The 21390-nt window shown below is 42.4% G+C and overlaps 1 protein-coding gene across 4 annotated transcripts in view; it reads right to left on the bottom strand.

Moving 5' to 3' along the window:
• The window catches only part of LOC121855140 (titin-like), a 94181-nt gene that overhangs the window by 21235 nt on the left and 51556 nt on the right, over nucleotides 1–21390 (bottom strand). For all 4 annotated transcript variants that reach the window (XM_042350006.1, XM_042350004.1, XM_042350007.1 and 1 more), the window contains exons 31-33: nucleotides 1800–2035; nucleotides 1261–1326; nucleotides 526–721 (exon numbers count right to left, since the gene is read on the bottom strand). In XM_042350006.1, the coding sequence (XP_042205940.1) occupies nucleotides 526–721; nucleotides 1261–1326; nucleotides 1800–2035 (498 nt within the window). The remainder of the gene's footprint in view (nucleotides 1–525; nucleotides 722–1260; nucleotides 1327–1799; nucleotides 2036–21390) is intronic.

Below are 21390 nucleotides of genomic sequence, written 5' to 3'. Positions count from 1 at the left end.
TTCACACATTTAATCACAATAGAAGGAAAGAATACAAACATATGTCAGTACACAAGGTTATAGCCATAATAAGAAAAAAGTGGAAGCATAACTGTCAAAGTGTTTGTTAAATTCCCACTTTTATATTATACCAATTAAAACACATTAAATAAAATTTGATCCTGAGTTGTGACCATGACCTGTTACTGTACTTGTTGCAATAATAATTATTCATATGAACTTTCTTGAAAATGTACTGTGTGCACAATATTGATACTGCACATAAACATGAGTTACGCTAATACTGTAACTAGCATTATGACCTTTATCCTTTATAATCTAACCTTTGTCTAGTAATGATACAAGTATACTGTACTGTACAGTATTTCATAAGTTTCACCAGAGTATATTTATTGATAAAATAATTATATTTCCAACAGTGGAAATTTTACATAGAGCCTAACAGATGGTGGTCCCACTTACAGCACATCTCTCTTTCAACAAGCATACAATATAAAATGAAGACTCAAAAGGGGAATAACTTACCATCAATGATGCACTCAAGCACAATTTGTTCACCCTCCTTGGTAATGACACCTTGAAGAGGAGTTAAGAACCTTGCTGGTGTTGACTTCTTCTTTGCTATAACAATTTTCTTTGCAGGTGGAGAGATCAGGATGGTGCTGGAGTCTTGACTGACCTGCTGAGTAACTATTTCACCTTCTCTCTTGACCAAGCTCACCTGAAGATCATCATTATCAAATACATTAGATAATACGGCTGAGTCGGCTATACAGTATATACTCTCGATTTAATGAAATCCGATATAACGCACTCGATTTAGCGGAAGAAATTTTTTTCTGCTATTTTTTGCTCGATTTAGTGAATTAATTCATTAAATTGAGTGAAAATAACAGAAATTTGATTTAGCAGAAATTTTTATTTAACAGAAAGGGTGGCTTGATTTAGTTTGTTAAATCGAGAAAATAATGTACAGTATAAACAATGTGGTGCTCAATTAACTCGGTCCACATCTACCAAACTGCTGATGGCAGACTTGCATTTGTTAATGTTAAGGAATATCTTTAATGTGATGGATTTTAGAAAAAAAATTTATCCACAAAATTTACATTCTTTAATATTCACAAAAGAGTGAATACTGGTAAATCCAGACATTTTACAATGTCAGGTAAGGAAATGTCCAGTAAAAAATATCAGAAGCTGAAACAAAGACTGAGTGTTGCAAGGGACAAACAAGGTCTTCATAACAATAACTCTCACCTTGTCAGTGACTGATGGTGGGGCTCCTCCCTCCTGTCTCATCTCCTGTAAACGTGCACCATGAACCTGCCACAAATACCCAGATTAAAAGAGCTAGAAATGAAGGTAATCATTCCACAACACTGGCTCACAGACCCATAATTAGGGTGGTGATTTTCTAGTACAGTTTTTGATGCCGATTATGGCATGAAAAACATTTTTAATGCTGAATACATTGGTGATATTGAAAGTTTGGGGAAATACATATGGTAATTATTGAGTTATGACCCTTCCTACCCATCTTGACCCCACCAAAGGTAGGCAGGACTTCCAAGTAGGGTAAAAATGTAGGGTGTAAAACCATAACTAAAAGAACCTAATGTAACCAACATCAAAACCTATACTAGTAAATTACCTCCCTAGTTATGTGGCTCGTAAGCTGGTGTTTGGTGTATAAATACCAGAATAAATAATAATAATATACCCAAGGTCTTCAAATATACACATTAAAGAGTCATAAAATATTAGACTTGGTTAATGAAATATAGCAGTGTGTTCACCTCTACAGTCGGCTGCCCTGTAGCCTTCTTAACCTGAGATGTGGAGGTGGCGGCCATGCTGTGCTTCTTCTCGTCAGCGGTGCCATCTGAGGAGACCACTTGAGTGAAGTGGCTTGACTCAATGATGGTACTTTGCTGGTATGTGGAGGAGGAGGACGTGTTGGAGGTGACAAAGGTCTCCTCCCTCGTTGTTTGGTGGACAGGCATAATTGGTTGGACCTCTAGGGCTACAGGTTCTGTAAGATAAAAAATAAATACAGACAATATGTTCCATTTGATCTATTGCAACATTTTTCTTTTGCCTCTTCGTTAACAGCCCACCACTGCTAGGCTTATGAGTGACTAGACAGAAGGGTTGGTACGGTAATGCCAAAGGCAGAGACCAGGGCTGCCGTTTTGAGGAATATTGTCTGTTAACGAGGAAACATATGACTGTTGGTGACGTCATGAGGAGAGGCCGTCCACATTCTACATCACCGAGACGCCATGAGGAATATATTCCTCATTGTTCAAGAAATGCATATAAAATGTAAAGGACTTAATAATTTTTTCTTCAGTAATATACTGTATATGACTTTTTTTTTATCAACTCCTTTAGTATATATCAACAGATAATGCATGGTATAAATGGATTGTGGGTAATAAATGACGTGGAAACAGGGCCGGATTCAGGAGTGGGCAAAGTGTGCAGCTGCCTCCACAATCTGGGGGCCTCCACATATTACAATATTTTATTTATTTGTTTATTTATTTGGATTATTTTTATTTTCATTCTTTAAAATTCATGTTTATCTATTCCATCACGTCTCCAGTCATGTCTCACTTTTTTGTGTGGGTGTGTGTTGGGAATTTGTACACTATATATAAATATACGTACAGTTAATTAAAAATTTCTCAATGTTCTAATTTCCTCAATATAACTGCATATGGCTTCAAAATTCTCCAAAGAAATGTTCAAATTTCAAAATTTTCCCGGAACTCCCAGATGTTTAGGCTCAATTCACTCGCCACCCCACCCTCTTGGGAAGTTATAATGAGGGCTGCCCATGGGCCTCCACAGGTCTAAATCCGGCACTGCGTGGAAAATCAACATGGGACCCTCAATTGATGTGGAAACCCCACGTTGTTCTCGTCCGTGGATATGGTAAGAGCTCTCATCATCAGCCAAGTATCATCAGCTAGACGTACTCACAGAACTCTATCTACAAGCCGGTAAGGATATATTTATTTATGTAATTGGCATGTAATTAATCACAGCTTTCATCACTATGTAGCAGTTACTTATACCTTAACCGTTTTCTTTTATCAGTGTATCAACAGAAATGATTAGATACATTAAATCTTTACACCCTATTCATTTGTTGCCGATATTATTCCAAAGGGCCAAATATACATTATTTTCCTGTGCACTTATAAAGGACTATGCAAGTAGCCTAGAATGATCATGGCAATTATTCACTGATTTAGTTATTCTTGGGTTTGCAGGGAAGACTACACAAAAGTTGTTCAAATCTCCTATTGCAGGTGGTGATGGCTGCGAAGCGGAGCTTCAGAGATGCATGGCTGAACAATGAAGATTTCCAGCCCTGGTTGTCCCGTGTTGAGGGCAATCTATCTAGGGCCTTTTGCAAAATATGAAAGAGGGAAGCGAGTGCAGAGTTGACAGCCATCAAACGTCACAAAACGACAAAGATGCATGCAGTTTATGAGGCCTCGGAACAACAGGAGGTCCAGCAGGAGAAGATCCCGGTCCATCATAGGAACTATGCAGCAAATGGAGTAGCCGTAGCAACAATTCTTTTTGCTTGCTTCATAGCCGAGCACAACTTGCTATTTACCACTGCAGATCATTTAGTAGACGTCATGAAGAGGATGTTTCCTGATTCTGCAATTGCTCAAGTCATGAACATGATGCACAAAGGTTGTGAGGACGTTAGGACGGTGTGTCACCGAGGATTAGTAGATAAACTTAGAGAAAGTAAATTTTCCATTATTGTTGACGAAACAACAGACATTAGTACGATGAAAGCATCCTCTGTTCTCGTAAGATTTGGGGATTCAACCACAAACAGCATTAAATTTGGGTTATTAAAGGTGATCAATGTATATGGTGATGAATCATCTACAGGGTCAACAGTGGAAAATTTGTATAATTTAATTATGAAAACATTAGAAACACACCGAATTCCACATGGGAACCTGATTGGCTTTGCTGCTGACGGCGCTAGTAACATTATGGGAGAACACAATTCTGTAAGCAGCAGACTAAGTATCACTATTCCTGGTATAACCATATTGATATGTATTTGTCATTCTATTCACTTATGCGCTTCGGAGACGCTACCACGGCGTTGTGAAGACATGATAAGACTTATATATACCTCTTTTTCCCATAGTGCTAAACGACAACATGAATTTAAGGAATTTCAATCATTCTGTACTGTCAAACCACACAAAGTTCTGCATGTTAACCAGACCCGCTGGTTATCATTCCACCAGGCAGTTGAATGAGTATTAGAGCAGTGGCAGCCCCTAAAAATGTTTTTTACTTTAAAAGAATCAGAGGAAAGATTGGTGGCCGTGTAGTGGATCTCTCCCCTATAACTGCGTATCCGCATTCCGATGCGACAGTATCCTAGCAACCAGCGATCTGCTCAGGGGGGGGGTCGCCACCTGCTACGTCTACCCTAACAACGGAGTCCAGCAACCGGCGAGTTCCCACGGGTTTACTTCCGGCTGCTGTGTATATAAGCTCTCAGTCTCTCTATTGAGAGGCATTCTACCCTACGTTCCTGAACACGCAACACCTCCTCCAAGCAAGCTCCTCGCTGTCCAGCTCTCATTCAACCTGGAGGACAGCAACACGCAACACCTCCTCTAACGAAGCTCCTGCACAGATGCCTCCTCAAGCACGCTACTCACTGAACGTGTCTCTTGAGCAAGCTTCTCACCACACGGCATCTCCAGCACCAGACTGTCTTGTATATAATATATTTTATATAAGAAAACCACCACCTAGAGTTCCCATCCATCCATCCTGAGTGCTAGACAACATAACATCACGAAAGCCGTACAACAAATAGCAGAGAGTCTTAGGGACCCTTCACTTTTATTGTACTACAATTTTCTTAATTTCATATTGTTACACGATAGTATATGTCAGCTTTACAGGAATCTTTTGGGATATTTTTATCATGAAGTTTTTCAAACGGGTAATCTTGATGCAGTTGATCCCAGAAATGAAGAAAATCACCTCCCAATAAGCCAAATATACTTGGGGGTAACAATACATGGCCTACTGCAAAGTGAACAATATAGAGAACTCCCTTAATATGGTCAAGGATGTACAATTCAGATGTCGTATCTTCATGATAAACCTTTGTGTGCAATTACGTCAAAGATTTGAGTTTGGCAGCAAGTTTTTATGGATGTGTTCATTTTTGTCATCAAATAGGGTATTTGATAATAAATCCAGGAAGGAGATGCCATCCTTATACGACTTAGTGAAGGCGGTGCCCACATATACAGTGGCAGTATACAAGTTTTAGACGATCAATGGAGAGACTTAGATGTGATTGCTATACCACCCGAGATTAAGGACAGCAGTGACATAGTGGACGTTTATACAAAACTAGGGGAACTTAAGGACGGTGTAGGTGTTTCCCAATTTAAGGACCTTTGTACATTGGCTTTGCAGGTATTGTCTCTTCCAACATCCAATGCAGATGCAGAGAGACTATTTTCTAAATTGAATTTAATGAAAACAAAATCCAGAAACGCTCTGCAAACTCCCTCTATTAATTCATTAATAGCCTTGTCTGAGGCTGTGAAATTCCAGGGTGGATGTATAAATTTTACACCAAATCAGAGGATGCTAACTTCTGTTTGATATTTTTTGTTCAATTAGTGTTTAATGTTCCCATGTTATGTTATAATATTATATGGTTGTAGGGTTTTTGTATGTGCATATTTATATTTTACCAAGGCATTACAATACTTATACCTAAAATTCATGCTTTTTAATGTCCATTAATGCCCAACGAATACGTGAGGAAAAATGACGTCATAGAGTTGAGGAATAAACGGCAGCGCTGGCAGAGACACGTCGGGGTGATGCAAGTGCCTCGTGGGGCCTCTGTCACCCCCACAAGTTCGACCCACAAGTTCGAGTCTCTCCCCCCCCCCTTGTGTTATTTTAGTGGAAGCTTCCCTGGCATTCCTAGTCTTTCGTTTCAAAAGTAATCCTAGCATATATATATATATATATATATATATATATATATATATATATATATATATATATATATATATATAGGCTATATATATATATATATATATATATATATATATATATATGTATATATATATATATATATATATATATATATATATATATATATTATATATATATATATATATATATATATATATATATATATATATATATATATATATATATATATATATATATATATATATATATATATATATATATATATATATATATATATATATATATATATATATATATATATATATATATATATATATATATATATATATATATAAAGCACCTACTGTTTTCCAAAGAATCCTTTACATGGCCACCAGGTGTTATAATAAAAGTATTTTCACAAGGCCCTTAATTAGATTCATCGTGCACACATGCATAAGACACACGTACAACTAAAGGTGATATGCATTAAGAGAATAACTCCAAACTCCAAAGGTATTAGGTCATAGCCCAGAATACCCCTAGGCAGTCTACAGTCGAGCTCCGGCGTCAGCCACACCCGCCCTCCTCACACTGCCAACACCCACATGGGAACTGCTCTATACTAAGCATCAAACACAGCTAAAATCCTTACAGTGTTCAGCATTCAGTATATTAGCATTTAAAAAGCACGTTTTAGCCCCAATTTACTCTTTGATACCTAGTATTTAATTTAATAGACAGTCATACACTAAAACTTTCAAGGTTGTACTGGCTAACGTCGTCTCAAACCTCTAAGTGGCAGTATCTTCTGGTGAAGGTTATCATTTCCAGTAATATGTATCAAAGGCTTCCAGTAACACACACACACACACACACACACACACACACACACACACACACACACACACACACACACACACACACACACACACACACACACACACACACACACACACACACACACACACACACACACACACACACACACACACACACACACACACACACACACACACACACACACACACACACACACACACACACACACACACACACACACACACACACACACACACACACACACACACACACACACACACACACACACACACACACACACACACACACACACACACACACACACACACACACACACACACACACACACACACACACACACACACACACACACACACACACACACACACACACACACACACACACACACACACACACACACACACACACACACACACACACACACACACACACACACACACACACACACACACACACACACACACACACACACACACACACACACACACACACACACACACACACACACACACACACACACACACACACACACACACACACACACACACACACACACACACACACACACACACACACACACACACACACACACACACACACACACACACACACACACACACACACACACACACACACACACACACACACACACACACACACACACACACACACACACACACACACACACACACACACACACACACACACACACACACACACACACACACACACACACACACACACACACACACACACACACACACACACACACACACACACACACACACACACACACACACACACACACACACACACACACACACACACACACACACACACACACACACACACACACTTTAACTATGCAAATGAGGACTGTTTAAGAGTTGGTGGTTAGGGCAACTTTTTCATATATGTTATCACCAGACGGTTACTTAAAAGGTCACCTTTTTCATATATAACACTAGTGGGTCACTTTCTCAAAAATGTTAACACTTGAGGGTCATATAAAATAATACGGTAACACTTGTAGGTCACTTTTTCCTATATCTCAATATAAGTAATTTTTTTCATGCATTTTCTCACTCGAGGGTTACTTCCTCAGAAATTTTATCACATGAGGGTCACTTTTTCATATATTTAACACCTGAAGGTCTTTTTTTCATATTTTTATACTTGAGGGTCACAGTCATATTAAACACTTGATGATCACTTATATATATATATATATATATATATATATATATATATATATATATATATATATATATATATATATATATATATATATATATATATATGAACACTCTAGGTCACTTTTATAGATATGTTGTAAAACCTGACCATCACTTTTTTATGCGTTTCAACACTTGAGATTCACTTTTCACATTGAAACAGTTGAGATCCACTGATCATAATTATTTAAACAGTTGAGTTACTTTTAGATATAGTTAAACACTTGCGGATCACTTTTTTCCACCCATGACGTCACCGGTGGCCGCGTTTTATTAACTCTTAACACTGATTCTTCGATGTTTCATAAACAATTGTTCCTAAGATGATTTGGCTCTTCTGGTAGTCCTAAACTTTTAAGGTGCCTGACTCGCACATTTTATACAGGTCCTAAAACAATTATAACGCCTCTAACTCGTCCGACTGGCTGCTAAGATGATAAAGTGGCGAAGAGAATAAAGTAATGACTGTCTATGGTGGACAACTCCTATTAATGTGTTGCTGATGATAAACTACGAGAACAGTGCTGGCGACTACTGTACTGTATGTTAAAGTGTTTCAGTCAACACCAGCGACACCATCTTTTGTGACCTACTCATGTACAGATTTGATAACGACAATGTACATTAATTACGACGGTGATACTGTTCGATTCTTGGTTATCTTCTACCAGCAATTAAATAATACGAGAATTATTACTGACAAGTGATAAAACAATTAAATGCTCCTTGTAGTGGGAGATAAACACCCCTGGTAGCATTTAATCACATTGAATTTCCAAAACTCCATTAATTTTGTAAGGCAGTGAGGTATGCACAACCGTGTTTGGACTTTTCACTCATACTAGTCCGATAACAGCTATAAAGACACTTACTTGAAGACAAATGATGAGTTATACGTTAAGTTCCCACACACAGCATTATTACCACCACCACTTATGACACGATCTTGAAGGTGAGGGAGTCGAGCATGTAGGGGTGCAGTCGTTGGTCGAGGGGCGAGTCGAGCTAGTGAACTGGACGGTGAGGCGGTGCTAGGCTACACGCCCTCCACCTCCACCCACCTCACTCTCCTCACCCTCCACCGTCCACCTCCCCTACACCGCCCACCTCAACCTCCCCCCGCCCCCTCCCCACCCTCACCTTCACACAAACACCCACTCATTTTGCCTCTCACCTGGACCTCCCCACGCCACGCCTCCCCTTCACCCATGTTTGGTTATGGTAGCCAAGTAAAGACCCATTACTTCATGGATCTTCTAAAATTTATTCAAGTTACTATTTATTCCATCGTGTACAGTACGGTTATGACATTGTTTACATAATGTCATTTACACTCCCTGAAGTTATTTAAAGCGTCAATAAAAATCGCAAAATATTTTTCAATGACACACACTGCACACATTTAAGGACAGACAGACAGACATGACAGACAGACAGACAGACAGACAGACAGACAGACAGACAGACAGACAGACAGACAGACAGACAGACAGATAAATAATAGAATCTTGGAAACTGATTTGGTCACGCTGATTCACCGCCCCATGTACACTCGTTTGATGCTAAATCTGAGTTATACTTCACCAGGAATTTTGCCAAAGATAGCGTGGGGGAGGGGGGTATAGGGTAGGCTGGTGGGGTGGAGGGTAGGCTGGTGGGGAGTAGGGGGGTAGGCTGGTGAGGGGAGTAGGCTGGTGGGGAGGTGGGGGTAGGCTGGTGGGGAGTGGGGAGTAGACTGGAGGGGGTGTGGAAACTGGTGGGGTGGGGAGGTAGGCTGGTGGGGTGGAGGGTAGGCTGGTGGGGGAGTAGGGGTAGGCTGGAGGGTGTGGGTAGACTGGAGGGGGTGTGAGGGTAGGCTGGTGGGGGTGGAGAGGTAGGCTGGTGGGGTGTGGGGTAGGCTGGTGGGGTGTGGGTTGGCTGGTGGGAGTGGGGGTAGGCTGGTGGGGGTGGGGGTAGGCTGGTGGGGTATAGGGTAGGCTGGTGGGGTATAAGAGGGAAGGCTGGTGGGGTGTAGTGTAGGCTGGAGGGTGTAATTAGCAGGTTGGAGGGTGTAGGGTAGGCTGGAGGGATGTAGGTAGGTTGGAGAGTGTAGGGTAGGTTGGAGGGTGTGGGGTAGGTTGGGGGTGTAGGGTAGGTTGGAGGGGGTGTAGGAGTAGGTTGGAGGGGTGTGGGGTAGGTTGGAGGGGTGTGGGAGTAGGTTGGAGGGGGGTGTAGTGTGAAGCTAGAGGGGTGTAGGGAGTAGGTTGGAGGGGTGTAGGAGTGAGCTGGAGGGGTGTAGTGTGGGTTGGAGGGGGTGTGTAGGGTAGGCTGGAGGGGGTGTAGGGTAGGTTGGAGGGTGTGGGGTGGAAGCTGGAGGGGTGTATGGTAGGTTGGAGGGGGTGCAGTGTAGTCTCAGGGGTGTAGGGTAGGCTGGAGGGGTGTAGGCTGGCTGGAAAAATGTGGGGAGTGGGCTGTAGGGGGTGTGGGTAAGGCTGGTGGGGGTGTAGGGCAGGCTGGTGGGGTGTGGGAGTGAGCTGGTGGGGTGTGGGGTGGGTTGGAGGGGGGGGTGTGGTGGGCTGGAGGGTGTATGGTAGGTTGGAGGGGTGTGTGAAGCAGTGGGGTATAAAGGAAGGCTGGAGGGGTGTAGTGTAGGTTGGAGGGGTGTAGGGTAGGCTGGAGGGTGTATGGTAGGTTGGAGGGGTGTAGGGTAGGCTGGAGGGGTGTAGGGTAGGCTGGAGGGTGTATGGTAGGTTGGAGGGGTGTAGGGTAGGCTGGAAGAGTGTGGGGTAGGCTGTAGGGGTGCAGGAGGCCAGTACTATTACTACTACCACTAAAAATACTAAAGACGAAAGCAATAATAATAATAATAATAATAATAATAATAATAATAATAATAATAATAATAATAATAATAATAATAATATTATCAATAATAATAATAATAATAATAATAATAATAATAATAATAATTAAACATTGCCGAAAACATCACGCTCTTAAATACTGTATTAGCGTAATATTGCTGGCAAAAATAAAATACCCTGAATATAATAATAAAGACTGACAAATAATTAATTAATGATAACAATCAGGATCATTCTAATAATAAAAATAACAAATCACATCCTTGCATAATTATAATTCCTCGTAAATGAAAAAAATCGGTAATTTAAAAATTTGCATTTTTGTCCCTTTTAATGTTATATAAGAAACAATGTTGCCAACGCACCCACCTTAAAATAATACTCCGCCAACCCAACTTAAAATAGTACTCCGCCAACCCAACTTAAAATAGTACTCCGCCAACCCAACTTAAAATAGTACTCCACCAACCCAACTTAAAATAGTACTCCGCCAACCCAACTTAAAATAGTACTCCGCCAACCCAACTTAAAATAATACTCCGCCAACCCAACTTAAAATAATACTCCGCCAACCCAACTTAAAATAGTACTCCGCCAACCCAACTTAAAAAAAACTACTAAGCTGGTCACACACCATTAGACCATCTGTCCACCTTCCATTAAGAGATCTGACAAGTCTCTTTGATGAAGTAATATGATTCAAAATATTATATACGCGCTGAATTCTACCACCAGTAAATACTAGCTTGTGAGCATTATATATTAGGGGAGTGTGGAGCTCAATATAATGAATACAAGAGACATTATCAACGCCAGTGTTGATGCCGCCACTGCCAACTGGTGTTCTCATGCATGTAACAATTAGAGCAGATTTACCCGTGGATAAATTCAACATTCCATGGACATAAATAACTCTCTATAATCTTCTGGTGTTGGGCTAAAATGTGTTTATGTTTACGAATAAATCAGTTAAAATTATATAGTCTGACCACATGAGTTATGATTGAGGAAACTCCCCTTAATTTTATGCAGGCTCGTTTTGATCTTATATAAAGCTTGTGTACTGTAACGTCCCCGCATCCCCTGAGCAACGCTCTTGTGCATTATGCAGAAGACCCGACAGCAGCACCCTTATCCACTACCTCCTAAGATGTCCCCACACACAACGCTTCCGTGACGCCTGCTGGACCACCACTCCACGACCCCCTGACGGAGACACGATGATCCTCCCCATACTGGCCAGATATTTTGTAAATAATATTGATTATGTGTTAAAGGAATATCCTTCCTTCCTTAGGCTTTATTAAGCCCCTTTATAATACTTATACTGTATATACTTGTCACACTTGCCAGATGCTTCTGGTGTCATTGTACAGGGGTACCTAGTGACAGCACTAGGATCCCGCTTCCTCTATCAAGGAATAAACAATTGAAATTGTACTGTACTGTACTCCTCTCTAACAATGTCTTAGAATAAATAAAGGTCACGGCTGTTAATGTCGACTGATCGTAACATGGCATTAAGGAAATTTAAACTAACACAAGAAAATGTGTGGCTGCGTTTAATAAGACCAAATCATGACCTGACTGACCATGTGTCTTCTCGCCAGTGAAACAAGTCTTACTTTCCTTGAGTTTTATTGGTCTGTATTAGGAGTTTGGGCAACTAGTTAAAATTTCGTTCTGGTATTTCTGCATCTGAAAAATCCACGTTTTAAATCAGGTAGAGGTATGGGAGGGGGTGGGCGGGGGTGGGCGTGTGGGCGCCTGTCATCACCACCTGTACACACACACTGAGACGGATTGGGAGTGAGGCGGCCGCGTGTTTACCTCGCCGGTCAACATCCTCGCTCGCAGATTCCTCACATCATAAATGTCTCGTTTATTAATAGTTCTCACCCTGGACCCCTGATGCCGCACAGTATAAGACTTGTAGCAACATGGACGAGGATAGAGGTCGTAAATAAAGTCAATACCTAACTTATCCCGGTCATATACAACCAGGAAGTGAACCAAGCTGCCTGTGACCACAAGGGAAGGTAACCAGTTATGGAGATGGTCACTGCCCTGTGTGGGTGAGGTACACGCACCTACACCACCAACCTGGTTCAAATTATCTTGAATGTTAATGTCATTCCTATTTTAAAGTGTTTAATTAAGCCATAATAAGGACTATGTAAACTGGCAAAAAAATTTTAATTTAATTTCATATTTAAAATGCGCTATAAACATCTCCAAATGCATGTATTGATGGCTTCTTAATAGCGAGTGAGTTATGTAACGTGACGTGAACACATTAATACTAATAATAAATTTGAAGTAATCAACTAAACGAGTATCCCGAGCTGTCTTGTGGCTTATCAGGTCATTTTGTTTAACACATCAAGTGGAAAGTACCAGTTGATATAAAAAAACCGAATTCAGGCTGCGCGACAGGTTACAGTAAGTACTAATATCAGGGAACATCTATGTACTGCTGTCTCATAATTAAACCGCCCCACAGGGCTGCCAACAGCTGTCTGTACGTTAAAAAAGAGACTTATGGCTGATCGCGTCAAGCAGAATTTATGAAGAGTTTCAACCAACTGCTCCAACATAACACCCGCAGCGCGTGCCAGGCCGTGACGCAGCCCAGACACTTCCGTATATTGCACCACATAAAAAGTTCACCTCCCGCCACAAACATCAAAATATTCTCACATATCTGGCTAGTGAAGGACGAAGGCTTACATCCTGAAGGACGTTTTTCACTAAACTATGTGAAGGTACTTTAAGTGAGGCAACGTCCCGAGTCCTTACACTGCAAACAGGTGGGTCAGGTAGGCTGTCACTTTATTAGTGGGCCACAAGTATTGCCTTGGATTAACCGTGTCACCATAAACCTACCACACAGACCTAAGATATGAAATTATTGCAACCTTACCGCCAACCTCAACATCGTTTTTTTTCTAAGAATTCCCTATATAGTATACTGTAGGTTCAGAGTATCATCCTCATATCTGTGGGTTGGCGACCACAGTCCTCCATTCTAAACGTTCTCGGGCTGTTTTAACAATCCTCCGAGAATTTGCATCTCTCTGGGGACTCTGTTTTTAATTTCATTCACCCATCCCAGTCTCTGCCTTCTCCTGGCCACCTACCCTCAATATTGCCCATTAATATATCTGTTATTATTCCCTCATTCCTAATTATATGACCAAAGTGTCTATTTTTTTCTTATTTTATAAATTTTAAGTATAGGGTATTTCTCATGAAGTTTTGGCCTCCTAACAAAATTAATATTAATGTTATTAGACAACAGGTAGTAGACAACTACCAAACAGGGAGGTACTACCACCTGCGAAGATATTGGAAGCATAATGTGTTGTCTAATGGTGGACCCTGCTGCCATATGGCATCACGAAAATTGTGACCAAGTCCCTGGTTGCTGATCTGACTTTCTGCCTCATTTACACACAATTGCAGGGTCTCAATTGTTTCTACTATTAACAACACAACATACATAATGTATATCGTTTCTCACTCTTGATTTATTTTTTCGTTTTTGTATTTATTTATGATTATTATTATTAATATTATATAATTATTTTTATTATTTTATTTTTATTTTTATTATTATTTTATTTATATTTTTATTATTCATTTATTTACTTTTTAATAATAATAATACTGTAATAATAATATTTATTATTAATAATATTATTATATATCTCCCCCAGGCCCTGATTTGGGTCATTGACTTGTGCCCGGGTGGGCTAACACCCCGAAAAAAAATATATATTTTAACGATATCGTTCAGTAGAGGAGAGATGGAATATGTTAGTTTTAACACATTTTTTTCTCCAAGTTCCCACAACGCATCCATACACACTAATGAGCCATATTTCATAAATCTACTTCAGTTGTGGGCGCAGATGAACGTGTTGCTGGGTAAGATATTCTTCACCAGAACCCACCTCACCAAGCGCACTATACAGTACACTGTATGGTATAGCCCACTGGCCGAATATTAATGTGGCGAGAACAGTCTGCGGACACAGCCGGCAGTTTTTCACTTACTTGATGAAAGAAAACGGCGGTCGCATTAAAAATATTTCATTTACCAAAGGGGATCAACACACGAGTAAGCCGAAGCAGATGTCGACTGATGTTGCCGTTGAACAATAACAGCAACTTAACAGTGTTAGATGTGGTCTGTCCAGTGTTTGTCTGCGGCTCGTCGACGTGTACAACAAACTATAGTCCAGTACACTGTAAGTCTCATCTCGGCCATGACATAACTTTTGTGTACAAAGTCTGAATTATTCATTACAATTTTCACTTTAGATGGCAATTTAGTGTAGTGTTTTTCCCCTGCTGGCTGTCCTGGTGTGTGGAGCAAGTGACAAACGAAAACAAGAGAGAAAATAATATTACAGCAGACATTAACAAACGCTCCACCACATACCAGTTACCCTCCTGGCTCTCTCTAGCACCACACACACACTAATCCACCTGATGCCTTTAAAGCGCGGCTCAACGCCCACTGGTTAAGTTAGGTTAGGTTAGGTTAGACTGTGGATGTCAACCCTGAGGAGTGTGGTAGACTGGGCGGAGTGAAGGTGGGGAGGCGGAAAGGTATAATTTCTTGCCAGGTAAACTGACATTTTGTTTATGGCTTCAACTGACACTTTATTTACGTGTTCTGAAGTGTTTGTTGCTACTCTGTGGGTCTGACGGACATACCACAGGTGAAAGTGGGAATCTTTACCTGTGAGAGAACACTAATTCTGGCTTTAAGACTAACTGGATATACTTCAGTGCATCATGACAACTTTATGCTCCATATAACGTTGCTGTTTGTATCGGAGTCTCGTGGCGACGGAAGTACCTTAAGGAGCCACTCACTAATTTTATTGTTTCAACAGTGGGAAGCAGCAGCCTATTTATAAAGACTAAGCGGCGTGGCGGGGAGACAGTCCGGTGCCAACACGAGGGTCACGAGTATCTACCGAGCCTCACCTGTATGACTCCCACACACACATTACACCCAGGCAGGTTACTATGGACAGATTTCACTACCTGTCTGAAGAGACCGTAGGTTAGAGCCAGTGATCGACGTGTAGCGGAGGTGGTTGGCAGTGTCGCTGGTGAGGCCTCGACAGCTTGCCGAGGATCAGTGTCCTCACTAATTGTCTTCACAATATCCGTTGTTGCTCGTTTTCCTTTGTGTGATGCTGACACTGTCACACACTTCCGGTTACTGGTGAGTTAAGGAGACACAGCAGTGCAGTACAGTAGTGAGTACACACGTGAAGGGCGGCGGGCGGAGCAGCCACGGCACCACCAGCCAGGACACCACCATCCACACTAGCCAGACGCCCCCTGGCGCTGCCCAACTCGTGTCACTAGAAATTCCAGAGGTGTGAGATCCTTAACAGACATCACGGCGCATGCGTCGAGGAGACACTCACTACGAAAGTATGTCGTGAAACAAGACTTTTCAAGTTCAGTTTCGTGAGGTCAGAAGATTATAGGTAACTGGCAAGAACAACAACTTTAAAGTCAACATCAAAGGCCAGTTAAATCTACCGGCACCTAGACCAAGTGACCCCAAGTATCTAATACTGTACACGCGTTTTGTACAACACCAGGTGACTCACCCCGGCTTTAGGGAAACTTAATACTAGTACGTTATTAGCCTTACAACACGTGAGTGATCACAGATACGTGCGCCAGGTAAAAAAACCCGCCAGTGCTCACAATATGATAACGAAGAAACAAGCTCCAGTACAACAGAATCCTCCACAAACATTTAATACAATGTTGTATTCATTACATAATAATTGTCTGATTCTCACATCATAAAAAATATTAGTGAAGTATCCGTAACATGTCATTCTTACTCCCAGAAGTCACACAAGCTATCATTCTCGTGCAGCATTACTGTAGTCTATATAAACCGTCAGCAGGTGAAGGGGGGGGAGACACAGTACTGGTAAAATTACAAATGGTGAATGAAGAGCCAGGGACCCGCGCCAGCCACCACTCTCTCGCCCACACTCTTGATACCAAACACTCACTTTATACCCCCCCCCCCAACACACACGTCAGTACAACACTCGCTATGGTCATATAACAATCTCAACCTCTGAACAACATGTCAAACAATACTAAACATTTCCGTATACTTGATGCAGCATATCTCGGGTGGCCAAAGCCTAGCTGCCACCACCACAACACCAAGCTTTCATGCTGGCGGATACTTGTGATTTTTTAACAAGGTGTAACGCAGAGTAAAAATACTACTCCAGCAGACCTGTAGCTGACACCAACACAGCCTCGTTCACCAACACAGCCTCGTCCACCAACACAGCCTCGTCCACCAACACAGCCTCGTCCACCAACACAGCCTCGTCCACCAACACAGCCTCGTCCACCAACACAGCCTCGTCCCACCAACACAGCCCGTCCACCAACACAGCCTGCAACTCGTCCACCAACACAGCCCCGTCCACCAACACAGCCTGTCCACCAACACAGCCTCGTCCACCAACACAGCCGCAACACAGCCTCGTCCAGCCCAGGCCACCACCTCCCGTCCAGCCAACACAGCCTCGTCCACCAACACAGCCCCTGTCCACCAACACAGCCCGTCACCAACACAGCCTCGTACACCAACACAGCCTCGTCCACCAACACAGCCTCGTCCACCAGCCACCAACACAGCCTCTGTCCACCAACACAGCCTCGCCACATCCACCAACACAGCCCGTCCACCAGCACGTCCCACCACCACACAGCCTCGTCCACCAACACAGCCCCGTCACCAACACAGCCTGCCAGCCTCGTCCACCAACACAGCCTCTGTACACCCAACACAGCCTCGTCCACCACACAGCCTCGTCCATCAACACAGCCCTGTCCACCAACACAGCCTCGTCCACAACACAGCCTCGTCAGCCGTCCACCTTTGGCCTCGTCCACCACCAACCCACAGCCCGTCCACCAACACAGCCTCCACCAACACAGCCACATCCACCAACACAGCCACATCCACCAACTTACAGCCTCGTCCACCAACACAGCCCACCAACACAGCCTCATCCACCAACACAGCAGTCCACCAGCACGCCTCGTCCACCAACACAGCCACATCCACCAACACAGCCTCGTCCACCAACACAGCCTCGTCCACCCAAGCACAGCCTCGTCCACCAACACAGCCACATCCACCAACACAGCCTCGTCCACCAACACAGCCTCGTCCACCAACACAGCCTCGTCCACCAACACAGCCACATCCACCAACACAGCCTCGTCCACCAACACAGCCCCGTCCACCAACACAGCCTCGTCCACCAACACAGCCTCGTCCACCAACACAGCCTCGTCCACCAACACAGCCTCGTCCACCAGGGTAAGACTTGACTCGATAATGAAGACTTACTTACTGTACAGTGTGTCGAAAAACTGTCAGTATGGTAGCGACACACAACCATACAGAGACATGGTTGGTCGCTCAGATGGTGTACTGTACTTCATCATTCCTCACCATCAGCTGACAACACTATACACCAGGAGGGGAGGGGGTCACTTATAAACTTACATTACACTTTTTATCCTTATAAGTGTGGCATTAGAAGACGATACTGCCTTCTTATGATGTATTGCTCGATGACACCAGAGAAAAGAAAGAGAAAGAGAGAGAGAGAGAGAGAGAGAGAGAGAGAGAGAGAGAGAGAGAGAGAGAGAGAGAGAGAGAGAGAGAGAGAGAGAGAGAGAGAGAGAGAGGAGAGAGAGAGATTGAGAGATTGAGAGAGAGAGAGAGAGAGAGAGAGAGAGAGAGAGAGAGAGAGAGAGAGAGAGAGAGAGAGAGAGAGAGGAGAGAGAGAGAGAGTCCACTATATACTTACACAACTTCATACACTCAGTTCCACCACACTATATACTTATTATTTTTTCAGATACAAATAATTTTACTCAGTTCATCACCAGACTCACCTGAAGCTCCTCCACCTCCATGCACGTCCTGACACACACATCAGAACCACCACTGGAAAGCGATGTTAAGGAGAGGAGAACATATGGTCTCTCTCTCTCTCTCTCCTGAGTGCCTAAGGTGTTGGCACAGTGTCAGCCTGTGGTCCCCCTCAGGCTTTGATTATCTTTATTAATGTCTTCGGCCTCTTGTGACCTCTCCCTACACCCTAATACTGTCACCAACTGATATACGATTCGTAACTGTCAACTAAACTACAACTGAATGTATGTACAGTAAACATTTATCTGCAGGTGAGTATGTAAACGTTGATAACCGCCTGAGTTTCCGGATGTGTTGATCGTAATGAACATCACCTCACTGGTAAATTTACTGTTATTTTAATGTTAATCCCCCGAGTACGATAAACGACCTTACAGTACTTGTAAGACAGTAGTAAGGCCGGCCCCAACTACAGTATGTACGGCCCCCCATCCCGTTAGAGGGCCTCCCATCCCGTTAGAGGGCCCCCATCCCGTTAGAGGACCCCATCCCGTTAGAGGGGCCCCCATCCCGTTAGAGGGCCCCCGTTCCCGTTAGAGGCCCCCATCCCGTTAGAGGCCCCCATCCCGTTAGAGGGCCCCCATCCCGTTAGAGGGCCCCCTCCCGAATACAATATATTTGTTTAGTAGGATTCGTATTTCAATTCTGATGCGTCGGGTGGTGTGTGCATCTCAAAACAGCAGGCGAGTGCATTTCAGCCAACTGGGGCCAGTAAATCTGAGCTTTGGCGGTTTGTTTATAACAACCTGACAATTGATACGGATTTACCTTCCTATTATATACAGTATTTGCTTGCATGTTTGTATAACAGTATAAAAATGATGTTACCAAAGAAAATCTGGAATCAGGGTGTCCACTGGCCAGACAAAAATATTCCCTGGTTTTTCCAAGTTTTCCTGGTGTAATTTTGAAAAATTCTAGGTACCTTAATTCGGTATTTATTACGACAGAATAACAAAATTAGAGGTTTTCAATATATTTATGTACTATTGGGGAATTTAAAGATGATATAAATGATATTAATCAAGGAAGTGAAGACCCTTTCAGGCCCCCCCCCCCATACTTTTCTCCTCGGGTTTGCACGATCCCCGTCGGTCGACCTGGACGTTCCAAAAATCCGGAAATTCGGCAAATACCGAAAATCACATCCTGATCCACCTATACGACTCATGATAAATATGTGGAATCATCCACTTAAATAAAGACGCTTAATTATAAGAACAATATATCTCTGACAATATTCATTGCAGAATTAGGAGATATAACCTGTAATATTTGGTTATTTGATAGTTAATATATGACAGGTACACTAATAATTCAGTTATTAGAGTGAACTATTTATTGGAATTTGTTCCGAAAGTTTAATTATTTACCTATTATATAGTACATCATAAATTTATGCTATAATTGCTGTAAAAAAAAAGGAAGCTGAACCGAATCCACATAAAATTCCAGGTTTATTTGTAAAAATTCCTGGCTTTTCCAGGCCTTCTACCCCATTAGATACCCCGGTAATAAATGTGGGTGAGGAACTGGACACGTTGGGAGGATTGTCTAAGGAATGGGGGGGCCCCAACTTGCACGGGGCCCCTCAGAAGCTAGAGTCTGCCCTGAGTAGGAGGTACCCCCACGTGGCCGACATTCCCCAGGTCTCACTCACCGCCTACAACACCTCTTCACCGCCTACTTCATATCTACTTTTAATGATAATGAACCGTAGAGATTTTGTTTTGTACTGGAATGTAAATCCGAAGGAACCTGGATATTTTAAGTAACGGCTGTAACACTGAAATGTTCATAGGCTGCATCTGACAACCCAAACTCCCGCCACTCCCACACAACTAACGGTACACGGTCAGTCATCCGTCAACTCACAACAAGACTATAGGAACCTCCGACACAGACAGGCACACGTGGATCCACAGCCCAACATTATGACGTCTCGGTAAACACACATACATGGAGCAACACCCTGAGCTGACTGAGAGACGTAGTAACAGCCAGACAGTGTGTGGGTCAGACTGTGGTCATAACCTGGACCATTATATTATATTAAAATCCCAAAACATTTAAGAATTCGGGAATAAACAAAAAGCTTCTCTGAGTATTTCTACCTCAATGTTATGTGACCTCAAATCCCCAGAAAATACTTTTATCTAACATACAGTAGATAATTTGAACATAGTATAATCTCTGAATACTTCTGTACCACCCCAGATGAAGGTGTTGGTCACGTGTGTACTTGTAACTTTCTGTGCTATTGTTACAGGGGTGCACAATACACTAGTCGCTCTGTAACAACATGCATCACGCCAGGTCATGTACTATACCTGTCTAGAAATTCTAAAACCTAATCTAAACTATATTCCTCTGGCAGCTGTACAGTATTAATAAGGTATACAATGATAGGTAAAGTGTCTAGGTAATTAAGCTG

Source organism: Homarus americanus, unplaced genomic scaffold, assembly GCF_018991925.1.
Source record: "Homarus americanus isolate GMGI-L3 unplaced genomic scaffold, GMGI_Hamer_2.0 scaffold17266, whole genome shotgun sequence".
NCBI lineage: Eukaryota > Metazoa > Arthropoda > Malacostraca > Decapoda > Nephropidae > Homarus > Homarus americanus.
This window is presented reverse-complemented; position numbering and strand designations above follow the sequence as displayed.